Source organism: Macrobrachium nipponense, chromosome 46 (genome assembly GCF_015104395.2).
Source record: "Macrobrachium nipponense isolate FS-2020 chromosome 46, ASM1510439v2, whole genome shotgun sequence".
Classification (NCBI taxonomy): Eukaryota; Metazoa; Arthropoda; class Malacostraca; order Decapoda; family Palaemonidae; genus Macrobrachium; species Macrobrachium nipponense.
The window spans coordinates 20250266-20276082 of NC_061106.1; the positions used below are offsets into that span (position 1 = coordinate 20250266).

The following is a 25817-nucleotide window of genomic DNA, read 5'->3' on the forward strand; positions in this document are numbered from 1 at the left end:
GCCAGAGGCGCACCGATTCTAATGGATATCGTTTCGGAATTCTGCCCCATGGGGGACGAAATTATTATCAACTAAAAAATTCCCCTTCGGTACATATATGAAAATATATCATTTGGGAGGTGAAGTGAATTTAGATATTAAAGGACATTTGTAGCTTGAATTGATATATAAATGGATCACGGTTCGATGTGATAATTATTCATAACAAAAGGCTACGTGCTGTCAAACGCTCGAATTGGCTAACATGGTAGACGGGGTTCCATATCGATTCTAATTACGAAAGCACCGAGATCGAGGGTGATTTGTAAGGTCAGAATCGATATGAACTTATAGCGTCTCTGTTGGTTGATTGGATAGCGTCACTGACTGTCCTGATTTCGTCCCCGTCCACTTGGACGGTGGTTCGATCCCATGGGGGGACGAAATTATTATCAACTAAAAAATTCCCCTTCGGTACATATATGAAAATACAGTTACCATCCGAGTTACGACCTAGATCCGTTCCGACCAACAGGTCGTATGTCAGAATGGTCGTTAGTCGAAAATACCAGCCAAAATGGCCGACACGTGGATTATAAGTACTCGGTTAAAGTGGAAGATTATACTGTACTCGAGGACAATGATATGAATGTGTTGCATTTTTAAGTAACTTTTTCTGTTGAATATATTACTTGTGTATATACAAGCTGTTTATTTATCATTTTTATGCCTTTTAGTTTCACTTTTATAATTTTATCATATATTTCTGTTGAATAATATTACTGTACATATGTATATACAAGCTGTTTATTTATAATTTTTATGCTTTTTAGTTTCACTTTTATCATACTTTTTCTGGTTGAAATAATATTACTGTTGTACTATACGTACAAGCTGTTTATGTATTTATCATTTTTATGCCTTTTTAGTTTTCACTTTTATCATTTTATCATAGAGATATTTTTAATATTATACTGTAGGTGCAATGTATTTAGCTTTTTTTTTCAGTTGCTTAGTTGATATACTACGTACATACATCTTAATATAATATGGTTTTAGAAATAAAATATTTATTACTGCAGTTGAATTTATTATACAAAAATACAAATGAAGATCAAAATACGAAAATAGAAAAGTTACAGTTCAAAAATAGAACATACAGTACTGTAGTACAAAATAGAAAATACATATGCATGTAAAAAAATAAGCAAAACAACACTCAAAATTAATGTTCACTGGTGCTTGGTTCGACGTCATCAACACTTTCTTCATACGCACGGTCGAAAGAAAGATCAGCTGTTAAGTCAGGCGAGGCAGGGGATGGGGAAGGGGTTGTTACTGCGCTGGCCGATGTAGGGGAGGGGGTGGCTTCGATGCTGGATGAGGCGGGCTTTTGTGTTCGTTTTGACAAACATGCTAAGTGTCGTTTGGATCTTCTGCTTTTTCTTTTCATCGTAGATTTCTTTGTATGGCCTCATTACTTCTTGCATAGATCTCTCTATCCGGGCAAACCGTTCAACATTCGGATCCATTCCTTCCAATTTATGCAGCATTGTATTAAGCATTTGTATGGCTTCCGATAATCCCTTTACAGTAAACTTTCGTTCGGGCTCCTCCTCTTCTACAACTTCCTTTTCTTCCTCTCTTCTTTCTTCTTCAGCTTTCCTTTCTTCTTCTATTGCTAACAGTTCTTCATTTGTTAATTCCTCAGGTTCTTCACTTATCAGTTCTTCAATTTCTTCTTCATCACATCCTAACTCAAGTCTGGGAATGCTGTGCTGCCGGCGCCGTCGTAACTGTCATACCGCGCCGCACGCACTACGCTACCGCGCTGCCAAACAGTAAACGCCGCCAAATATAAAAAAATAGACCCCTGTCGGACACTGTCGTAAGTACGGGTGTACGTAACTCGCGCAGGTCGTAACTCGGATGGTAACTTATATAATTTGGGAGGTAAAGTGAATTTAGATATTAAAGGACATTTGTAGCTTGAATATATATATACATATATATATATATATATAATATATATATATATATATATATATATATATATATATTATAGTCCATATCACATTACCGTGATTCATATACATACATCGAGCTACAAATGTCCTTTAATATCTAATTCACTTAAGCGAAAGAGAATTTTATTAGGCGATAATAGAATTGTCGGCGGCCAGGCGCGAACCCAGGACACCATACAAATCCAGGAACATCAGTGAAGCTTTTACCCACTCCACCACCGCAAGAGGCTATAATTATGTTAATACCGTCTCTCACCCTCAAATACCTTTTGTGCTCAGGTATTTGCTGATTTGGAGCCAGCATTAACCCACCTCGACCTCGGTAGCGTTGTAGTGCTCATGAGGTAGAGTGAATTAGATATTAAGGGACATTTGTAGCTCCATGTTGTATATATATATATATATATAATATATATTTATATATATCATATATATATACAATAATTATATATATTATTATATATAGATATATATATACTATATTATATATATATATATATTGGTTATAATTTATATATATATTATATGTGTGTATGCATGTGTGCATGTAATGTGCATATGTATTTGTATGCAATTGTAGTAACTATTTTGCAAAAAATATTGGTTTTGCACCCAAATTAATTTAAATTCATTTATCATAATTATTTTCCAATAACTTCATAATATTAAGTTATCATTGATGCAAACAAGATTTATTATATTTCTGATTTAGTTTTTTTTTATCACTCCTCATAAAACAATAAATAATCAACACCAAAAGGTATTTCTGTATTTCATATGATTTTGGAAAGTCTTTTGAATATATATATCAAGACGTCATGACAATATGTATAAATCACGAATGAGTACAAATTTGAGGCCAGTGACATATAACAGCTATTGTGTGTCTCAAAACAAGACGAATATTAATATGTTTGTTTGTTTTTATGGTGTTTTTACATTGCATGGAACCATTATGGTGGGTCACTGTCCGTTCATGGTTTGTTTGTTTGTATGGTGTTTTTACGTTGCATGGAACCAGTGGTTATTCAGCAACGGGGACCAACGGCTTTACGTGACTTCCGAACCACGTCGAGAGTGAACTTCTATCACCAGAAAGACATCTCTAACCCCTAAATGAAATGCCCGAGAATGGAACTCGCGGGCACCGAGGTGGCAGGCCAAGACCAAACCGACCACACCACTGAGGCGCTCGCTCATGGTTTGCTGTTTGAGTTTGTCCCTTTTCATTTTTTTAACTTTTGTTCCGTTTCCTTATATAATGATACTCATGAAACTAAAATAAATAATTCATGATTTAATCACTAAACAAAAATTATTACTCGTTGCATGTCATTCCAAAATCAAAGACTCATAAGATAGATATACTAATAGGTTTTTAGTATGTATGTAGTACGCATAAGGATAGAGAAAAGGGAGTATCTATTATAAAAGACATTTATTGGTATTAGAGGTCTCAAGTACCTTGATCCCTAATACTTAATGATATTAGGGGGTTAATAAGTCTTCAGTGTTGCCATCCATACCTTATTTAATGACCTGTGTATAGTTAAAATTCAATTATGGATATAAAGTATCTATACCTATATATATATATATATATATATATATATAGATATATATATATATGATATATATATTATTACATATATATCTATATAAGAAGTATTAGAATAGATATATATATATATATATATATATATATTATATATATATATATTATATATTATATATATATATATATCATATTTATTTATTATAATATATTATTATTATAATATATATTATATATATATATTATATATATATATATATAGATATAAAAATATATATATATATATATATATATATATATATATATATATATATACAAATACACATATATATATAAATATATTATTTATATATATTATATATTATATATACAAACACACATATATATTTATATATATTAATATTATAAATTATATTATATAGTTGGATTATATATATACTTTATATATTATATTTTATATATCTATTATATCTTATATCTATATAGATATAATATATATATTATATATAATATAATATAATATATATATATATACATATATATATTTATATAAAGTATGGATATAAATTGGTAACATGGCTACAATTACTACCTATAGGAATACCTATCATTTGTTTATATTTAAAAAATGGAATAAAATGAAACACCACAAAAAATTTCTCATTTACTCTAAAACACAGCAGAGTATTACATATAAATATTACTTGGAATATCTTTGATATTCTGTCTATGGATCATAAAAAATCTTGGATGTCAATCAAGTTCAATCACTCACAAAATTAATTTAAAATGGACCCGTTGAATGTGAAAGTAATCTAAGATGCAACTGCAGATTCTTTCCCAAATACATTTAGAAGACAGATTTCCCTGTCCAAATATAACTTTAAAGACTCTCACACAGAGACAGAAGACTTTGTATAAAACAGTTTGTCCTCTATCAACTCTTCTGATGCTGGACCACAAAAAATCTTTAAGGCTAGCATATACAATTTAAGAGGCAAATCATTCTACCCGAGATCAATTGACACAACAGTCCATTACAGTTTGCCTTTGTCTTTGTCACGACTGACGTAAGCCACAATCAAGGATACACTTCTCTCCTATGAATATAAATGCAAATCAACTTGTATGGAAAAATGCACAACACAACACAAAATTGATGAATCTCAACAACAAATAAATGTAATGATTGCTGTACATCACTCATCCATTAACACTGAATAACACTTCCTTGTTTATTTTTTTTTCATTTGTATAATTCACAGCACATCTTTATTACACAAACCCATGTCCAACACTAGGAAATTTGAATGAACATTTATGAAACTTGACAGCAACCATTTTTTAACATTAACAGCACACAACTGTTATAAATGTAGGTTAATTAAACTTCACTATTATAATTCAACTGATGTATAAAAGAAACCTCTTGTATAATACTAAGAATGCTGAATATTATCATGAAAACCTAAGAGCCAATAACACTTTCCAAAACAGGAGTTTCTTATAAAGTTGAAATACTGTCAAGAGAACTTATCCAAATCTAACTCAGTCCAAAATAAATTTATAATGAAAATGATAGACCTACAGATTACAAATTAGTTTTTTTTTAAATTCTGAAATAATACTTATATAAAATATTTATATAAAGAAAATAATACTAACCTTTTTAATAAAATTAGTTAAAACTGTGAATGGATGAAAGTAACATTGTACCCAAGTATATTCAAATCTAACAAAGCAGAGGAGAAGCAAGAATCCAGTACTTTTTCAAGTTCAACATAATCATATTATATAAACATTTCCATTTATGGCATAGAAAAAAGCCACAGAAATTATTCCCGACTGAACAGTAAAAAAAATACTGGTAGCCAACAGCACACATTTTACAGGTTTAATTTGTACAATTACTGGTTACTCTTCATGTAGGGATACAACATGATCACGGTAATTTAGGTTGTAGCACACATCTAATTTTGAGCTCATCCCACCATAAGTCATAACCTGGGAAAGAAAAATAAGCTTAGCAACTGAATTTACTCTGCAGAGCTAAACAGCATCAATAAGTACAATAAATTTACCAATACAGTTTCTCAAAAATATTTTATGACAAGTGGATGTTTCTACCTGTGGTAACTGATCATATTTAAAAAGAAAAAAAACAAAAAACTTAAAGTTATAAAAAAGAAGATACAATAGAATTGTTTTGAAATCCAAAAATTTATACCTATACACTTAGGCATAACAAACAAATATTCAACCACATCAAAAAGGGTAAGAAACTTTCGACTTGAAAAATTCCAACCAGCAAAAGCCTAAAACTTAAAAGCTAATAAGTATATTCTGAAAATGGTTGAGACTAAGCAATTATCAGAAACCATAAGCATAAATGATCACTACTGGCGGCCATCATTGCAAATCAGTGGTAGTTGGACATGCAAAGCAACCAAGTGTCCGGCGTATCATTCAGCAAGGGCTTGGTTCACCTCCAAGAGTGTAACTGATTGATTCCATAATCATTTTTAAAAGGAGGTCATTCATCATGAGATACAGAACCTTGGCATTGCTAGATATCAGGTGAAGGCTTTGCTTCTCATGGACATTGTACTTCACATCCTAATAGAGCCTGGTTGACTGGTGACCAAGGTCATTTTAAGGTCATGTTTTTGCCTCCTAATACAAATGCCCCTATGTGCCCAATGGACCACACCCAATGGACAAAGGAGTTATTTTTGCAACAAAACAGCTATACAGAAAAAAACTCCCGGAGGAGGTGAGGAGGGTGTAGAGGAGAAGGAGCAAGGCTTGGATACATGGGTGGAATGGATACTGCATCTACACTTTGCAGATGCTTGGAGGGACGTCACTGCAGAGACCATCAATTGTACCTGGACACATATGCTGCATGGTCAAGAGGGCACAATAGTTTTCCAGGGGTTCAAAGTTGATGATTTCCTCGCCCTACTCACAACTGGAAGTGATGATGTTCCCAAAGATGATGTACAGGAGCGGCTTGATGATGACAGTGGCAACCCAGGCTACCAACTTATCTTTGAAGACGAGATAGTCGTTGCAGTCGCTGGTGGTGACAACGAAGATGTTTCAAAATGAGTGCCCTCATACAAGCATGTGCACATGCTTGTATGGTTACTGATGTGTTGAAGAACGCCAGCATTGACCCCAACAATTTTTAATCATCCATAAAAGACGACACTCTATCAGGCTGACGTCTTATCACTCATCATATTCACACACTGTGTTTTACTGAGGACTGAATGACTGTAGGGATTGTAGGGATGGGACAAGGACACAATCCCCTATGGTTAACAGGTATACGTATATGAATAATGTGCCTTTGTATCATAAAAAAAAAACAACACCAGTCCATGTCATGTGATGCCTACATTGTTATTCCATTATGTCTTCTAAATTCTAGGATTCATTTAAGTCACAAGACTCAGTATAATCATGATTATGTATCACTCCCTAGTAGGTGACTTCGGCCTGTTTGATGAGGATTTATTACTGGATATAATGAAAGAGAAGATAGTCAACTTTAGCAATGTTTGATGAATTTATCAATGGACAAATATGACTTAGAAGATAGATGATTGATGTTTGGCAGATCTCTCAATGGAGCAATATATGAGAAGATGAGTAACTTCTGACATGTTTGGTAGGGATTTATTACTGGACAAATAGGACAGATAGAAGATAGGTGACTCAGTGATGTATGATAAGATTTATCGATGAACTGATAAGCCAATAGGAAAATTTAGTGCTTTCCCATTAAGATCTATGAATAGACAGGAGAGAGAGAAGAGAGTGAGAGAGAGAGAAGGAGAGAGGAGAGAGGGAGAGAGAGAGAGAGATAGAGAGAGAAGAGGAAGGATCGAGGAGAACGAGAGAGAGAGAGAGAGAGAGAGAGAGAGAGCGAGGTACTCTTCAGATGAAGATTAGCTATAAAATCAACCATAATAACTTGACACTAGCTTACACTATGAAGCAAATAAAACTTACCGTGTATGGTTTCCTAGTAACATGTACAGTGTAGATACATGGAGAAGAACATGGGAGCTGAGCTGTCACTTGTCCAGCTAAACTACACACATATATATGAGGCATCACACCTGGAAACAATGTGGAAAAAATCAAGTATCAACTAAAATATCTTGACATCTCTTTGCATTTAGCAAGTGGCTGAATGGTTTTATTCGTTAGCTTTGTGCAACTTCTCTTTGACTTCATCATACATAACAACTTTCACTTTGCAACATAACAGAAACAAAACCTTCAAGGACTGGAAATGGCTTTCATTATGCAGTCAATACTGTACCTGCTACAACAATGCCACCCCGATCACCACCTTCCGCATATCGCGTAAACTTCGCAACATGAACAATTTTAGATGGGGGTAACACTGTTGTTAATGCGAGGGACCGTAAGTGGAAAACACCTGCCCGAGGACCGCCTCCACAAACCTGTAAGGAATCATATGCCACACAACTAGAATTTTCACACATTATGAACGGTTATACATGTTACAATTACTCTCTAAAAGAGTAAGCTAGGTGATTGCTGGAATTTTCTAAATATCACACAGATACTGTATTCCCATGAAGGCACTAAAGTTTTAATAATTTAATATGTCTTTCAATAAGAGGAAAAATGTCAATGATAACATGAAAAGCGAATACTTTTGCGCGGTTTATAACTTAGCATAAGAATGATTTTGTGTGTAACTTGCTGACTAAGATTCAAGTAAAAATAGTAAATGACTAATAATGAACAAGACTGAACTAGTAACTTACCAACCAATCATTGTCAACATCTACTGATGTGATAAACCTTCCAAATGTGGGCCTTGCAAGCTGTTCATGAGAATGGGGAAAAATTTTGTGACGTGGCTCACGCCCAGAGCGAGAATCCCAGATGAATACTCCTCCATCTTCTGCACTGCTTGCTATCATTTTCCCACTGGTAATAATGAGAATTAAATGATTTACTAAATTCCATAAGTAAAAATAGTACTGCAAACGAGTAAAGGAATATAACAACATTAAAGCTATTCCAAAAAGCAATCTAGAATTAAGAAAAAGTAAGAAAAATTAAGTGTATCATATACCAAACTTAATTTTTATTATTACAGTAATGAATTTCACCTCAGATCTTGTCAGCAGTTTCTGTCATTAACATAGGCAAACATGGGATACACAACAAACAATATAAGTGTGCAAGCTGATGACTTAAATCTAAGTACCTTTGACCTAAAGCAACATCATGAACATAGTCATCATGTCCATCAAGAGTTTGAATCCTCTTCCCTGTCTCTAGGTCATAAACATGTGTTCTCCAATCCCCACAAGCTGCATAAATTATTCTGCGTTCATTATCATAAGCCAAGGCATTTACCTCTGGCGTCTGAAAAAAAAAATCAATTTGCAATCTATTCTTTTCTTACTGCATGTCATATCTAAACTTTTTAAATGTATAAAAGTAGTTGGCAGCCCACACCCTGAACTGATAAACAACATTTCCTTAACAACTATCACATACAAAAAAAGGTACTTCCTTAATGACTAGCAGATAAAAATCGAAGTGTTTGTTCTTGAGGCTCATGAATACTAGAACCAGATAGCAGGGCTCCAATAAGAAGAATGAAGATTAACAATATGGTGAAATAAACTAGACAACATCTTTACACACTTTCCTGAACACTGAATTTAATTTACTGTAGGTGAAACCACATTACATATATACATCCAATTTCAAAGCTTATTTTGGATCATTTGATGGCTAACATTCTTAATTATTTCTCATAGAACCTAACATTAACCAGCCAATTTTTCAAACAGCCACTTACCCCAAAATTGGCCTGATCACAATCCAGAGATATTGTCCAAGCAACGCTGGACTGTTGTTGTCTTAGGTCATTCCATCTGCGGCCCTATACAAAGAAACAATTAAATTTACCGATGAAAAACTCAATAAGACTTACATTACTATCATTTCAATTAAGTAGACCAACCAAAATCATCTATCAATTAAGTGGACCAACCAAAATCATGAATCTGAGCTAAATAGTTTTTCAGTCCACAAGTAAATTTTGAAAAATAATGCGGACACAAATAATAAATGGTTTATAAATGTTTGGAAGTAGTTTTCAAACACATATGCATTAGATGTTATGCATATACATACTATCACCAATCAAAATCTACTGTGGCAGGTACAGTAGTACCTCAAGATACGAAATTAATCCGTTCCGAGGCGCCCTTCGTATCATGAGGTTTTCGTATCTTGGACCACATTTTACATGTAAAATGGCTAATCCGTTCCAAGCCCTCCAAAAACACCCCAGTAAATTATATTTCCAGGCCTAAAACACATGTTCTAGGGTTACGACGCCGATCCGATGGAAGAAATATGACTCCAAAAAGGCAAAATACTGTACATACTTGGAGTGAATATTTCAACTGCATGTATGTTCAACCCCATTTTTACTGCATATATTAGGACTTTAGCATATGTCCCTTAGCAATAAGCCTAGCCTATGTTAGTGGTTGCTACTGTAGCCTATGATTCTGACATCTAAACTTAAGAAGCTAAAAGTTTAGAATATGCCAAAAAATGTATAAATAATCAGTATGTACTCATTTCAAATAATTATTAATTAATCATTAACTATAATCACAAAAAAAAAAAAAAAAAAAAAAAAAAAAAAAAAAAACTTCCAATCGATTGTTTACATTCCAGCTCTAGGACACAGTAAGCCATAAATTTTCATTAGTATCTCTCTTCAACTAATGAAACTACCAAACAGTATAATAACCATTCATTTCTATTCATTCTATCTTTACCTAATGGAGATACCGAATTACTGACAGCTATAATGAAACATTAGGTAACGTAATATTAAAACAGAAGAAGAATTCTAAAAAATACGTATGATAGCAATCTGATTTATTTTATATTTTATGATATCTAATTCACAATTTTTTTTTTATTAAATGTATTGCATGTACTCATTTCAAATAATTATTAAGTAACCATTAACTATAAAAAAAAAAAAAAAAAAAAAAAAAAAAAAAAAAAAAAAAAAAAAAAAAAACAAAAAAAAAAAAAAAATCTTCCAAACTTCTGTTTACATCCAGCACTTACGAGTATCGAATGATCGCCAAGCAATCACTTTTCCTAGTACACAGTAAGCCATAAATTTTCATTATCTCTCTTCAACTCCTGAAACTACCAAACAGTATAATAACCATTCATTTCTCTTCTTTATTCTATCTTTACTTAATTTTTTTTTATTAAATGTACTGCATGAATAAGTTTTTCAATTTACAGCGTCCTTTTACCAATAGAATACTTAAAGCACAAGGGGGTAGATGCTGACCAATAGGAGAGCAGGATCTTATGGGGTGACTAGCATCAGGAACCAATGGGAGAGCGGGAGGAATTGAATTGAATTGAATATAGGAGTTTAGGCATTAAGCCAAGCACTGGGCATCAAAGGCCAAAAAGGGAGAGCGGGAGGATGGTGGCGAGTTTACTCAGTTGAGGATGGTGGCGAGTTTACTCAGTTGGCAGCGCGGGAGTTTTAAAATTGTTCTCGGTGGTCCGGGCGAATCTCGGGACTTTACAGCAACAACCTTTCGTATCTTCAAAACTTTTCGTATGTAGAGCTGTAAAATTTTTTGTATTTGCTTTCGTATCTCGAGTTTTTCGAAAGTTGAGCCTTTCGTATGTCGAGGTACCACTGTACTATTTTCATTCTGTAACTCATGCCAGTACTTGCTTTGATCTCAGTTTTCTTTATAGTAATTTAAAACCAAGAGAATATAAATAGTAGTACAGTATTGCACTAACAACAATGTCAACAAGATAAGTGTACATTTTTCAAGAATAAAATAAATTTGTTTACAAACCAATCATTTGCATCACAGTCTCACTTGAGTCTATGTTATCCTGCACACTCCATCCCCAGACACCAAAAGATAAACATCTGCTGGCTTGTTGGCAATCAGCCATACTATATCAAACCTCTGCTCCTACTATGTAAGAACCTCACTTCTCATCGAGACTAGGTATGGATGAGAGAAGTAAGGGGGTTGGGAGGCAGGACAAAATGTATACAGTGGTACCTCGAGATACGAAGGGCTCAACTTACGAAAAACTCGAGATACGAAAGCCAATACGAAAAATTAACGGTTCTACATACAAAAAGTTTTCAAGATACGAAAGGTTTATGTAAAGTCCGAGATTCGCCCGAACCACCGATAACAATTTTGAAACTCACGCGCCGCCAACTTAGTAGACTCGCCACCATACTCCTGCTCTCCTATTGGTTCCTGATGCTAGTCACGGCCATGAAATCCTTCTCTCCTATTGGCCAGCGTCCCTCCCATCATGCATCTATGTACGTGGTGGCGTGCCTCGGCCATTCGGTACCAGCATTGTTTATAGTTACGCACGCGTTATTCATTTCGGGATCGTCAATGTGTATTTTTTTTTTAAATTCTCATATCTTTTCACAGAAAATGGAAAAGAAGAGCAACCTCTTGAGTGGCGATATATAATATGATTGACCAAGATCTCTCTCGTGGGATAAGTGACCAAGGTCTCTCACATGGGATAAGTGATCAAGGTCTCTCTCATGGGATAACTGGAAACTTTGCAAGGTTGGTAGAATCTCCACTCCCTGCTGAACAGAGGGTGTTGACCAATCATTGACAACATGCATACCAGTATAATCAAGGCACTTCAGTTTATGTTGAAGGTCAGCAGCCGAACATTCAGTACCCAAATCAGTTGCAGAGAGAGCATTTGGTTGAACAGGTTTTGATGGACACCAGGCCAACAGAGTCATGAGGTGCAACAATTAGTAGTTAATTATCAAGACGGGCAGCCGTTAATGAACACTACGCGTTTATAGAAAAAAAAGACACCCGAAAAGGCTCACACAGGTCGTATGCTTGCGCAGTTCGATGACGTTTGCCTGAGTCGTTTCAGGAACATTGTGAAAAGTAAGCAGAAGCAATCTTCCTTGGATCGTTATTTTTTAAAGAGGCCTTTAGCATTAGCAGGAGTAAGCAAAAAGGAAGAACCAAGTGATAAAAAGCAGAAAGTTGTAAGTAAAAAGGAAGAACCAAGTGATAAAAAACAGAAAGTTGAAAGTGGTGATGAAATTGAAATTCTGTAGTTAAAAAGTAAAAAAAAAAAAAAAAAAAAAAAAAAAAAAAACGGCAGAAATTAAGGATGTTCTAGCCGCTTTTCATAAAGTGCAATCGTTTGTCCTCCTCCTCCTCTGCCGCCACTTTCGGAGATAGCCTCACTCGAAAGGTAAGCTTCCACATTTTACGTACAGTATTTCTTGTATACCATGTACACTAATACACTTTATTTACAGGTTATTTTGTATTTTGTTATTAATTTAGGTATTGAATGGTCCAAATTGTTGTAGTATTTCATTGTTTACAGGTCAATTTAGCTTTATTATGAAATTTACTGGGGTGTTTTTGGAGGGCTTGGAACAGATTAGCCATTTTACATGTAAAATGTGGTCCAAGATACGAAAACCTCATGATACCAAGGGCACCTCTGAATGGATTAATTTCGTATCTCGAGGTACTACTGTAAATGATAGAATGATGGGTTTGTATATAAAAATTAATCATTAAATGAAGAAATTAAATTTGCTTGTTAAAGGCAACCCATCAATTATATCACTGTAATTTGTAAAGTAAAAAGAATATAAGGAAATAAAGAACACTCAACATGCTGTTGTTTCAGGTAAGAATCGAGAAAAAAACATATCGTAAGTAAAATCAAGGGTTTCCTTGCATGCTGTGTTACTTATGAATTACATATCAAATCAATCTTTCACCAACTATAGATCATGTATCAAGATTGCTACTGCAGTACCTTACAATTCTAAGCCTTATGGAAGTATATTCATTATTAAAACAATTCTAGAAATTTACAATAACATACCGTAATTGTACCATTTGTTCCAGTTACACAAAACGCATCTGCACTCATCATAGAGTAAATAGAGTCTGTGTGAGCATTCAAAACATGTGATGGTGACCTTAGGTGATCACCAACTGCTGATTCACGACTGGCACTCCCACTTTTAAGGCTGGAGAAAAAAGAAAGATTAACTGTTATAGTACTTTGAACCAAGATACAGACTTACAATTTACTGTATTGAGTAGATTAAAGTATATATATTTTTTACCTAATCTTGCAATGCCTTCATTTTTTTTAAATTTCTGGTTCTTGATTCCTTGATACTGCTTACAATTTATTGTTAGTCAACTGTATATCTCCATTTGATTGTCACTAATTTCATCCACAATAATTAAAAAAAAAAAAAAAAAAAAAAGTGTAATTGTATGCAATCGCTCTACACAAACTATTACCTTGGAAATTGATTTTAAATATACTTTTAGTGTTGCTGATGAAGGAAACGGTGTTGTTTATTGTTTACTAACCTCACATTTCTATCCAACATGGTTGGAAACCCTTTGGGAGCACGGGGTCTTGGGTGGGGGAAGACAATCGGAGAAAGACTGGATATGTTTGTGTTATGAGTGGTTCCGCACATGCACTAGTTATTAGGGAGCCATATGTTCATGAAGGGATTGGCTAAGGGCCTATACTAACCTAACCTAACAAAAAGCTCCCTTATATAACACTGTGGATGCTCGATAGCATTCCAGGAGGGCCAGGCAGCATACAATAACATATTAGCTCTGACAGTCAACCCAAAAAAAAAAAAAAAAAAAAAAAAAAAAAAAAAAAAAAAAAAAAAAAAAAAAAAACAAAAAAAAAAAAAAAAAAAAAAAAAAAAAAAAAAAAAAAAAAAAAAAAAAAAGGCAGGCAATTTGTCAAAAAATGCAATTTTCCTAACTATACAAACCTGAAGTCCTTTACAATAGGAAGGTAACTAACGGCAGCTGGAACGGTCGTAAGCTTCGAACAAGGGAGTTCGGTAGTTAACTGCCTGTCCGACAGTGCGCGCGCCGCGCGACTGGGAGGTGAAGAATCACTTTTGCTTTAGGCCCAGGAAAAACGCAGAGTGAGGGGTGGCATGAGGTGGGACTATGTGTAAAGGACCTCAGGTTTGTATAGTTAGGAAAAATGCAATTTTCAATAAATTGTCATTTGTTCTGATACGTAATACAAACCATCGGTCCTTTACAATAGGAAGACTCACTTCTAGGTGGGAGGAATCTGAGTCTTAAGAACAGACTGGTGTTCGCCCAACCTTGGATTCCCTCCCTGGTTGTAAGAGCAGAGGGAGGGATCCTAGCCTCTGCCGAATTGATCGGGGTATGTACCGCAGGATCAATCGTCAGACCTCTGGACCCAAGTAATAAGAGGGAGGCAAGCGTACCTCTTAAAAATGTTATTGTTATAATACAATTAAGTTTGTTCATATTTACCTGGCAGATATATATATAGCTTTATTCTCCGAAGTCCGACAGAATTTCAAAACTCGCGGCACACGCAGTGGGCGGTCAGGTGGTAGTACCCATTCCCGCCGCTGGGAGGCGGATATCAGGAACCATTCCCATTTTCTATTCATATTTTATCAGTGCCACTGTCTCCTGAGGGGAGGTGGGTGGGCACTTAATTATATATATCTGCCAGGTAAGTATGAACAAACTTAATTGTATTATAACAATAACATTTTGTTCATGAGACTTACTTGGCAGATATGACAATTTGTCCAAAATTGCATTTTTCCTAACTATACAAACCTGAGGTCCTTTTACAATAGGAAGGTACTAGCGGCAGCTGGATAGGTCGTAAGCTTTCGAACAAGGGGTTCGGTAGTTAACTGCTTGTCCGACAGGCGCGCGCGCGCGACTGGGAGGTAAACAAATCACTTTTGCTTTTGGCCCAAGCAAAAACTGCAGAGTGAGGGGTGGCATGAGGTGGGGCTATGTGTAAAAGGACCTCAGGTTTGTATAGTTAGGAAAAATGCAATTTTGGACAAATTGTCATTTGGTTCCGACACGGCATACAAACCTTCGGTCCTTTTACAATAGGAAGACTCACTTCTTGGTGGGAGGAATCTGAGTCTTTTGTGAACAGACTGGTGTTCGCCCAACCTTGGAAGCCTCCCTGGTCGTAAGAGCGAGGGAGGGATCCAAGCCTCTGTCCGATTGATCGGGGTGTGCACCGCAGGATCAATGTCAGACCTCTGGACCGAGTACTAAGAGAGAGGCAAGCGTATCTCTTCGTACCAGCAATGTAAGAACTTGTTCCTGTACAGGAGCAAATATAAAGTCATGGGTTTGACTCTTGTAGGCATCCACTTCCCCCCTTGTAGAAGGAAGTGGTGGATATTTCTGCTCCTATCCCTAGTGAAAGGGATAGGATGGGGCGCTGTCATATAGCTCACCTGCATCTCGTCCTCATCCAGCGTAGTGACGACCGTGGCCCTCTGCCCACAGGTAGAGGAGTAGGAAAAGACGGGAAGAGGGAGCCAGTCACTCACGTCATTCACACATCCATCCACACAGTCACACCAGGACTCGATGCTGTTTCAGCCTGCGAGGGTCTGGGTTAGCTACACAACTTGTTGAGCACCACCACGGGTCCCAAGGAAAAGGTATCCAAGGACCTGTGGGCAATATCCCGAAGGTAGAAGGACGTAAAGGTAGTCTGGTTAGACCAGACCCCCTGCCTTCAGGACCTGCGCCACGGAGAAGTTCTTACGAAACGCCAACGAGGGGCTAATACTTCTGACTTCGTGAGCTCTCGGACGGGACGTACGGATGTCGTCACTACCATCAGCCTCATACGCCCTCCTGATGACCTCACAGCACCAGAATGAAAGAGTGTTCTTGGATACTTCTTTCTTGGTTACCCCGGTGCTAACGAAGAGGCGTCGACACTCAGGCCTGAGGTGTCGAGTTTTCTTCAGATAGCGCCGTAGCGCCCTCACAGGACAAAGCAGCATCTCATCCGCATCATTATCGGTGAAGTCCAATAGGGAGGGAATCGTGAATGACTCGAACCTGTCGTCAGGGATCGACGGTTTCTGAGTCTTCGCAACGAAGTTCGGGACGAAATCGAGCGTCACAGATCCCCATCCCCTGGAGTGTCGTACATCATAGGAAAGACCATGAAGTTCCCCTACTCTCTTCGCCGATGCCAGGGCCAGCAAGAAGAAGTCTTGAGGGTCAGATCCCTGTCTGGGACGACTCTCGGAGTGACTCGAACGGCGTTCGAGTCAAACTCCTAAGGACGAGAGTCACATCCCACGCAGGAGGCCTGAGTTCCCTGGGTGGGCAAGACCTTTCGAAGCTCCTCATAAGCAAGGAGATCTCGAACGAGTTCGAGATGTCCAATCCGCTCAGTTCAGGACGAGCGCCAAGGCGGCTCTGTATCCTTTGACTGTGGGGACTGAGAGGAGCTTCTCTCGGCGAAGAAACACGAGGAAATCCGCTACCTGCTGAAGAGTGGCTCTGAGAGGAGATAGACCCCGTCTACGACACCAACACAAGAAGACGGCCCACTTCCCCTGGTACACAGCTGCAGAGGACTGACGGACGTTTCCAGCCATCTCTGTTGCTGCGCTACGAGAAAAGCCTCTCGTTCGCAAGAGATGGTGGATAACAGCCAGCCGTGAAGACGTAGGGACTGGACTGCTCGGTGGTACCGCTCGACGTGTGGCTGGCGAGAAGGTTGTGCCAAGGGGGAATCTCTCTCGGTTCTCCTGCGAGAAGAGCCAGCAGGTCCGGATACCAAATGGCCTGTGGCCATTTGGGAGCCACCAGGATCATCCTGAGATTCGGGGTGACCAGTGCTCGACTGATCACCTTGCGAATCAGGCTGAACGGGGAAAGGCATAGACGAAGAGGTTGTCCCTCCGGGTGGTGTTGAAGAGCGTCCTCTGCAGCTGCCCATGGGTCCGGCACGGCCGAGAAGAACACCTGGAGCTTCCTGTTGTGACCGGTGGCGAACAGATCCACGACTGGTCGCCCCCACAGGTCGAAGAGCCTTTCCGCCACGTCCTGGTGTAGAGACCATTTGGTCCCTATCACCTGATCCCGACGGCTGAGCGTCTGTCTGCTACTATTCCTCTTCCCTGGAATGTAGCGTGCCGACAGCTCTATTGAGTGTGCCTCGGCCCACTCGTGCACCTGCCGAGTCAACTGGTACAACGGAGAGACACTAGGCCCCCCTGTTTGTTGACGTAGGCCACCACCGTGGTGTTGTCGCACATCAACACCACTGAGTGTCCCATCAAGCGGTCCTGGAACTCTTGGAGAGCGAGGAATGCTGCCTTGAGTTCCAGTACATTGATGTGAAGGTGCTTGTCGTTCTCGTCCCACTCCTGAAGCCAGCAACTCCTCCAGGTGTGCGCCCCATCCCTCGGTCGATGCGTCTGAGAACAGCTGCATGTCCGGGGGGGGGAGTGCGCAAGGCACTCCTCTTAAGAGGTTCCTGTCGTCCAGCCACCAGGCTAGGTCCTGCCATCACCTCCGGTGTCAGTGACACTGGAAAGCTTGGGGGATCCGTCGCCTGTGACCAACTCTCCTTTAGTCTCCACTGAAGAGACCGCAGGTGAAGACGCCCGTGAGGGACTAACTTCTCGAGTGACGACAGGTGTCCGATCACGACTTGCCATCGCTGACGCTACCTGTTCCTGCCGAGACAGGAACTGGGTTGGCTGCCTCCCTGAATCTGCTGATCCGCGAGTCTGCGGGGAAGACTCGCCCTGCTACCGTGTCGATCAGCATACCCAGGTACTTCATCCTCTGCTTGGGCTCGAGATCGGACTTTTCGAAGTTCACAACGATCCCCGCCCATATCGCGACAGAACTCGAGCAGTCGATCCCTGTCCTGTAGCAACTGCGAGCGGGAGCTCGCCAGGACTAACCAATCGTCGAGATACCTCATCAGACGTATCCCGTGCGAATGGGCCCAAGCAGACACCAGAGTGAACACTCGCGTGAACACCTGTGGGGCGGTTGAGAGACCGAAGCAAAGTGCCCTGAACTGGTACAACCGTCCCGTCGAGGATGAGCGGAGGTACTTTCTGGAGGACTGATGAATGGGTATTTGGAAATACGCATCCTTCAAGTCCACTGAAAGCATGAAATCGTTCTCCCTGATGGAGTCGAGCACTGAGCGTGCCGTCCTCCATCGTGAACGGGTCTGGCGAACAAACCGGTTTCAGAGGAGAGAGATCTATCACCGGGCGCCAGCCTCCCGGTAGACTTTTCCACCAGGAAGAGTCGACTGTAAAAGCCCGGTGACTGATCCGTGACGATTTCTAACAGCTCTCTTGCTCAGCATGGTCTTGATCTCCTGTCTCAATGCTACGTCCTTCGATGACCCTGGAATGTACGACTGCTGTTGGACCGGGTTGGAGGTGAGGGGTGGCCGAGATTCGAAGGGTAATATAGTATCCCTCCCGAAGGACTCTACAATCCAGGTCTCCTTCGGCGCCGTAGCGCTGCCAAGGTTTGCCCAATGGCTGGCCAGGCACCCCGCCACTTCCGGCAGCAGGTGAGGGGGAACGCCGTCCCTAGCGTTTCCCCCCTTTCTTCGACTTCTTCCCAGAGCCTCCACGGGAGGAGGAGGGCTGGGAGGAGGGCTGGTTACGGCTCCCCTTGGTAGAAGTCGAAGAAGACAGAGTCTTTCCCCGGGGCTTCGACGCGACTACCGTCTTAGCCACCGAGGAAGCGCTAGCCGAGCTCTTAGACTTGGCCGCAGTCCGAGCTTGCCCAGAAGCCTTCGAGACTGCTGGTGAACCAGACGGTCACTGTCGTCAGTGCGCCGTCTGTCCACCGCAGCGTCCACCATCTCTCCTGGAAAGAGAGACGTGGAACTCCGTAAAGGTCCGTTGCGAAGTCCCAAAACGCCGCTTCACGCCCGGCCGCCCTGGAAACCCGAGTAAGGACAGCGTCCCTTCGTCGGAGAACCAGGTTGGCCCACAGGTTCACCGTCTGGTGGGCAAGGAAGGAGATGGCTCTTCTCCAGACTGGCAAATTCTCCTAAAGGTCCGAGTCATCTTCGGGAGAAATTCCCCCGAGTTGGCTGCGACCTTAGATACTGTGAGGGACCACAGATCCAGCCAGGAGGACGGCCTGGAAAGCTGCCATGGCGGTAGATTCCCAGGCCGAGTGCCTCTTGCTGCGAGAACCATAGGTTCTCGGACAGGAGCTGCTGCAGAGACACACCCGGAGTCAGCCTTGCTAACTCCGGGTTCACCTGTTTTGGGTCGGCATCGGGTCTTCAGATGGCACGTAAAAACGCCGCTGTCGCAGCAGAGGAGGTGAAGCAGCTTGCTCGACCTGCCAGACTTGAGCGAACCGTCTTGTCCGGAGACAAGCGATTCAACCTGGTCCAGCACTGAGTCTGCAAGCTCGGAACGCGGCAAACCCACCGTCGGTCTGGGTTCCCTCTTCGGGCCCCAGAACGACTCGAGCGGGACGTGGGCTCGGATGGTGGGAGCGGCGATCCTTCCGCGAGGTCGTTGTGCTGACGAATCAGCGCAATAACCTCGGCAAAGTTCCTCTGGATCTCAGGAGTGACTGCGTCCTGCGGAGTCGGACCATCCAGTCCCTCAAACAGGAGCATCTCCCGAGACCCTCCTCCCTCGAGGGGAGGAACAGCGACAGACCCCTCTCGGTCTCCTCCAACCACTTGTGCGTACGACCTGGCTGGTCCGAGAACCGTGCCTGGTACGTACGACGACGTGGTGGGATCCTGAGGGGCGCACCCCTCACGATCACTCCTCAATACCTCGCCCCTCCCGGTGTAACCCGAGGAGGTTGAAGGTATGGGAGAGGCAGACCTGACGCTCCCTCCTCGCTCGCTGGCAGAACCAGTGGGCTTGGAAGACTGCAGGCGATCGCCAACCCGTGGCGATCGAGCTGCAGACCTAGTCGAGCCGTCTCGCTGTGGAGAACGGCTGGACCGAGAACAGCGGCCCCCAGTCTCGTGTGTCAGAGGAGCTGGTGCTGGTCGCCGTACCCGATCGCTCTCTGTGAGAGTGACGGTCAGGCGACCGGCGAGCTCCACTGTCACGGTGAGACCGGTGCGTCAGTTCGCTGGTACCAGCCGTGGCTGGTGCCGGCGAACGGGGGGACCTCTTCCCAGCCTCAGCCCGTGGCCGGTCATGGACCGTCACGTCCGCCCGGGTAGCCAGCTGCTCGCCGCGAGAGCGAGAGCTGGTCTGGTGAGAGTCGCGTGAGCGGCTGTCACCAGTCTTCCGCTCCGTGCCGTGAACCTGACTCTGAGCGGACTCAGAGGTCTGGTTCTTGCTGCACGTCGCTGTTAGGCGACCGTACACTCGGTACCTCTCGCGAACGAGAGGCCGAGACGGACCCTGTTGCCGTGGCCGAACCACTAACAGCAGGTGAGGAAGTGCCGGTGTTAGCCGGCACTCCTCTGGTCCCCGTAGTCTTCTTCCTTGCGGAAGAAGAGACGGGTCCTGCCCCCGAAGGAGCAGGGTGACCAGCGGAAGAACCCCCCGTCTCACCAGAGCGAGACGGGCCCTTAGAAGTTCCCGAAGGAGACTTCTTAGGGGGGGGGGGAGGCGACCTTCTTCTTCTTCGGCGGGGGAGCCTTAGAAGAAGAAGGGGAAGAGGCGGCAGACGACGACGACGACGAAGAAGACGATGAAGACGACGACGACACCTTCCTCCTCTTCTTCTTCTTCCTCGTCAACCTCCTCAGGACCGACGTCAGATCTGTCATCCAGAGCGGAGCCGGGGCTGCTGTTGCCGAAGCAACAGGGCCCGGACGCACCTGTCCGAACAGATCAGCATCGGGCGGGAGCAGCGGCGCCAGGACAGGAACAACGTCAGCAGGTGCAGGCATCACAGGAACAGCAGTAGAGACGGCAGGAGCAGGTACAGGAACGGCAGCAGTGGTCAACATCACGTCCGTGAACGGCGGCTGGGCAGGTACGGCAGGTACGGCAGGCTGCTGGCAGGCGGTCCAGATGGACGGACCAGCGGCACAGACATCCTTGGTACTGGTGGGAGGTCCAGGGGCGAGCTCTTCGGGCACACGAAGTCCGGTCGCGGCAACACGGCAAACCCAGGTGGCGGCATCACACTCCCCCGAGGTACGGCGACTGGCCCCTGCACCGATGTAGTAGGTGTTACAGAGACCGCGTGCGGGGTGTACACCAGGTGAGGAGGTGAAGCGTAGCCAGGTGTTGTAAGGGTCGTGGTGGTGTCGTAACCCATTCGCATGGGTGACCGCCACGGAGCCAGCGAGATGGTAGAGCAGCCCTGGACACTCGGTACGCCCTGCAGCCCCAACGATACCCACACCTGTCCGAGGTCGTCCTTCGCGGCAACCGCACCTGAGGAAGCAAAAGTTCGGGTGATTAGCAGGATCCTCTACCCGCTCGCGCGAAGACGAACGGATAGAGGACCCAGAGTACAACTCGACGTCAGGGTATCTAGCGCCCTCCTCCACACTCGACAAGTCAGGTGAGGAGAAGGACCTAGAAACCCCCCCCGAAGGGGGAGGGGAAGGCGCCAAACGTGGAAGCTGAGCGGGCGGCAGGAAAGAAGACGAAGTGTCCGTAACCAAAGGAGTCGCGGGAGAGCTTTCCGACGACTCCTTTGCAGGCCTTCGCTTCTTCCTGCCCTCATACAAAGTCCACTGCGCCTCCAACCAATTATTACAAACTTCACAGGGCTCGGCTCGGGTGCATTCGCGCCCCCACGACACCGAGCGCACAAAATATGAGGGTCAATCTCCGGGAATGAGCGGAACTTTCCGCATTTACGCCCTTCGGTACCCGGGCGGGCATAGTCTCCGTGGGGTAGCGAGGCGAGGAAGATTCCATCATTGACCAATAATTCACAATTAATTAGATAAAGAGAAATGATTGTACTTACAATGATTCTTTCATACACAAACACAACCATATACTCAAGGAAAGCAAACGACGAGAAGCGGGCAGAGAGCGTCGAACACACACGTCTACTCGCTGTGAGGCCGAAAGCAAAAGTGGTTTATTTACCTCCCAGTCGCGCGCGCGCCTGTCGGACAAGCAGTTAACTACCGAACCCCTTGTTCGAAAGCTTACGACCTATCCAGCTGCCGCTAGTACCTTCCTATTGTAAAAGGACCGAAGGTTTGTATGCCGTGTCGGAACAAATATTATAGCTGAATCCCACCTTCGGATGGTGGGAAGAGACAGAATAGGATTTGTAGGAAACTTAAATTAAGTAGATGATATACACCTTGGTTCCTCCCATGTTAGCAAAGTAGACTCTGTGATTACTGTCACTACAGCCTGCTTTGTGCTTAATAGAGTTGCCAGCCAGGTGGAGACCTGTATGTGCTGGTGCGCTCTGAATGCTCTGTCAACGGGGATGTGACCTCAATGTGACAAGAGCATAGAGCCATACAAATGAGGGCAACGAAGCAACTGACCACCACCTGACCAACTAACAAAGACCCCCTGAACATAAGCTAAAAAGATGGGAGGTCTTCACCAAAGCCTCACCACAACCAAAAAACACATCAACTAAAAACTAACCTAAACCTAACTAAGGGATAGGGAGAGAGACCTTCAGCTACCTTCAGCCCCCAGACTGTGTCTGCAGAAACGTATGGCCCAAGAGAACAACAGTCCTCGTATATCGTTCTCACATCTCTCAAGTAGTGTGAGGCGAATACTGAATTGCTCCTCCAAAAGGTGGCGTCAAGGATGTCCTTGATCGACATGTTGCCTTTGGAAGGTCAAGCGAGGTTGCAACAGCTCTGACCTCGTGAGCTTTCACTCGCAAGAGGCTCAAATCGATCTGTGTGGAAGACGAATGAGCCTCTTTAATGACGTCCCTCAGAAAGAACGCCAAAGCGTTCTTGGATAACGGTATATCGGGCGTTTAACCGAACACCAGAGATTATCTGAGGGACCTCGTACTTCTTTAGTCTTGTGGACATAAAACTTTAGAGCCCTGACAGGGCACAGGGACTCTCTCAGGTTCTTGGCCCACAAGGCTTGTCATACCCTTGATTTCAAAGCTCCTTGGCCAAGGGTTCGACGGGTTTTCATTCTTTGCTAAGAAGAAAGTGGGACTCAAAGAGCAGCAGCATTGTCCCCTTTGAAGCCCACTCTCTTACAAATGGCCTGAATTTCGCTAACTCTCTTCGCCGTCGCCAGAGCAGTTAGGAAAAGAGCCTTCTTAGTCAAGTTCCTAAGAGACGCTTCTGTAGAGGTTCGAAAGGACTCGACATTAACAGTCTAAGGACTAAATCCAGGTTCCAAGAAGGAGGCCTCGCCTGAGGTATCTTGGATGTCTCAAATGATCTCAGGAGATCGTGAAGATCCCTGTTATCAGACAGGTCTAGTCCTCTGTGTCGGAAGACTGCCGACAGCATGCTCTTATATCCCTTGATGGTCGGGACCGCCAGCTTCTGCACATTTCTTAAAAATAGCAGGAAATCGGCTATCTGGCTCACAGAGGTAGAGGAAGAGGAAATTCCCTCCTTTCTACACCATACCCTGAAGGAAGCCCACTTCGACTGGTAAACAGCTCTCGAGGACGTTCTCCTAGCATTTGGCGATCGCCTTTGCAGCTGCTTTAGAAAAACCTCTCGCTCTGGCCAGTTTTTCGATAGTCTGAACGCAGTCGACCCAGAGGAGAGGTTTCGGTGATATCTTGCGAAGTGGGGCTGTCTGAGTAGATCTTTCCTCCAGGGCAATGTCCTCGAAAGTCTATGATGAATGACATTACCTCTGTGAACCATTCTTCTCGCTGGCCACATCGGGGCGATCAGGGTCAACCTCGTCCCCTCCGATGCCGCGAACTTCCTTACTACTTCCCCCATGATCTTGAATGGCGGGAAGCATATAAGTCCAGGTTCGTCCAGTCCCAGAGCAGAGCGTCTATCGCGACTGCTCCTGGATCCAGCACAGGAGAGCAATAAAGAGGCAACCTCTTTGTTCTCGCGTCGCAAAATAGGTCGACTAACGGACACCCCACAGTCTCCAGAGCTCTCGACAGACGTCCTGGTGCAACGTCCATTCCGTCGGCAGGATCTGATCTTGTCGGCTGAGAAGGTCTGCTCTGACGTTCTGGACTCCTGCGATAAATCTCGTCAGGATCCTTATCCGTCTCGCATCTGCCCACAGCAGAATCTCCCTCGCTAAATAAAACAGAGGACGGGAGTGTGTACCTCCCTGCTTCTTTAGGTACGCAAGGGCTGTGGTGTTGTCCGAGTTGACTTGGACTACTTTCTCTGCAACCTTTTGTTGGAAGAACTGTAGCGCCAGAAAAACCGCCGCTAGTTCCTTTACATTGATGTGCCAGGACACCTGTCCCCCGCCCCCCTCCAGGTGCCTGACACTTACCTTCCCCTCCCCTCCCAGTGTTGCTCCCCATCCCGACACCGAAGCGTCGTAAAACAACACTAGGTCTGGGCTCAGAAGCTTTAGGGACAACCCCTCTCGAAACTTCCGAGGATCTAACCACCATCTTAGATGGTTCTTCACGATTTGGTGATGAAAAGGGTCGCATCCAGATCCTCTCTGACTCTCCATTCGTCTGCTAAGAAAAACTGGAGAGGTCTGAGGTGTAGTCTTCCCAGGGAAACAACTTTTCCAGCGAGGAAATGGTTCCCAGCAGACTCATCCATTCCCTCGCCGAGCAAGCTTCCTTCCCCAGGAATGCCGAGACTTTCTCTAAGCCTTGCAGCTGTCGTTCCTGGGACGGAAACGCTCGAAAAGCCACTGAATCCATCTGAATCCCCAGATACACGATGGACTGTGTTGGGGTCAGATGCGACTTTTCGAGGTTGACCAGAAGTCCCAGGGACTTCGCCAAGGCCAAAGTGAAGTGAGGTCCTTCAGACACCTTTCTTCTGACGATGCTCTGATCAGCCAATCGTCGAGATACAGGGACACTCTTATTCCTGCAGAATGTAACCATCTCGCTACGTTTTTCATGATCATGGTAAATACCATCGGAGCCGTGCTTAAACCGAAACAAAGGGCTCGGAATTGCCAAACTTTGTCCCTTAGCATAAAACCTCAGAAACTTTCTTGAAAGAGGGTGGATAGGCACGTGAAAGTATGCGTCCTGTAGGTCCAAGGACACCATCCAGTCGCCCGGTCTTAAGGCTCCTAGAACCGACTGAGGTGTTTCCATCTTGAATTTTTTTCTTTTCCACGAAAAGATTCAGGCTGCTTACGTCCAAGACTGGACGCCACCCCGACGACTGCTTTGGTACCAGGACCAAGTCTGTTGTAGTAT

At 43.0% G+C, this 25817-nt stretch overlaps 1 protein-coding gene across 1 annotated transcript; it reads right to left on the reverse strand.

Moving 5' to 3' along the window:
* Positions 1-4212: 4212 nt before the first annotated feature.
* Positions 4213-24947, reverse strand: LOC135214665 (THO complex subunit 6 homolog). The gene is made up of 8 exons (XM_064249002.1): positions 24917-24947; positions 13555-13754; positions 9425-9508; positions 8822-8982; positions 8373-8538; positions 7898-8042; positions 7582-7691; positions 4213-5565 (listed from the first exon to the last, which is right to left on the reverse strand). Exons 1-8 carry the CDS (start codon positions 24945-24947, stop codon positions 5476-5478), a joined length of 987 nt encoding a protein of 328 aa, XP_064105072.1. The 3' UTR covers positions 4213-5475.
* Between the last annotated feature and the right edge of the window lie 870 nt (positions 24948-25817).

Coding starts and splice junctions, on each gene's coding strand:
- LOC135214665 (XM_064249002.1), bottom strand. CDS start 24,947: ATGGGGAGCAACACTGGGAGGGGAGGGGAAG. Junction 8,539..8,821: donor GATGTTGCTTTAGGTCAAAG/GTACTTAGATTT, acceptor CATTATTACCAG/TGGGAAAATGATAGCAAGCA. Junction 5,566..7,581: donor TTACTAGGAAACCATACACG/GTAAGTTTTATT, acceptor TTTCTTTCCCAG/GTTATGACTTATGGTGGGAT.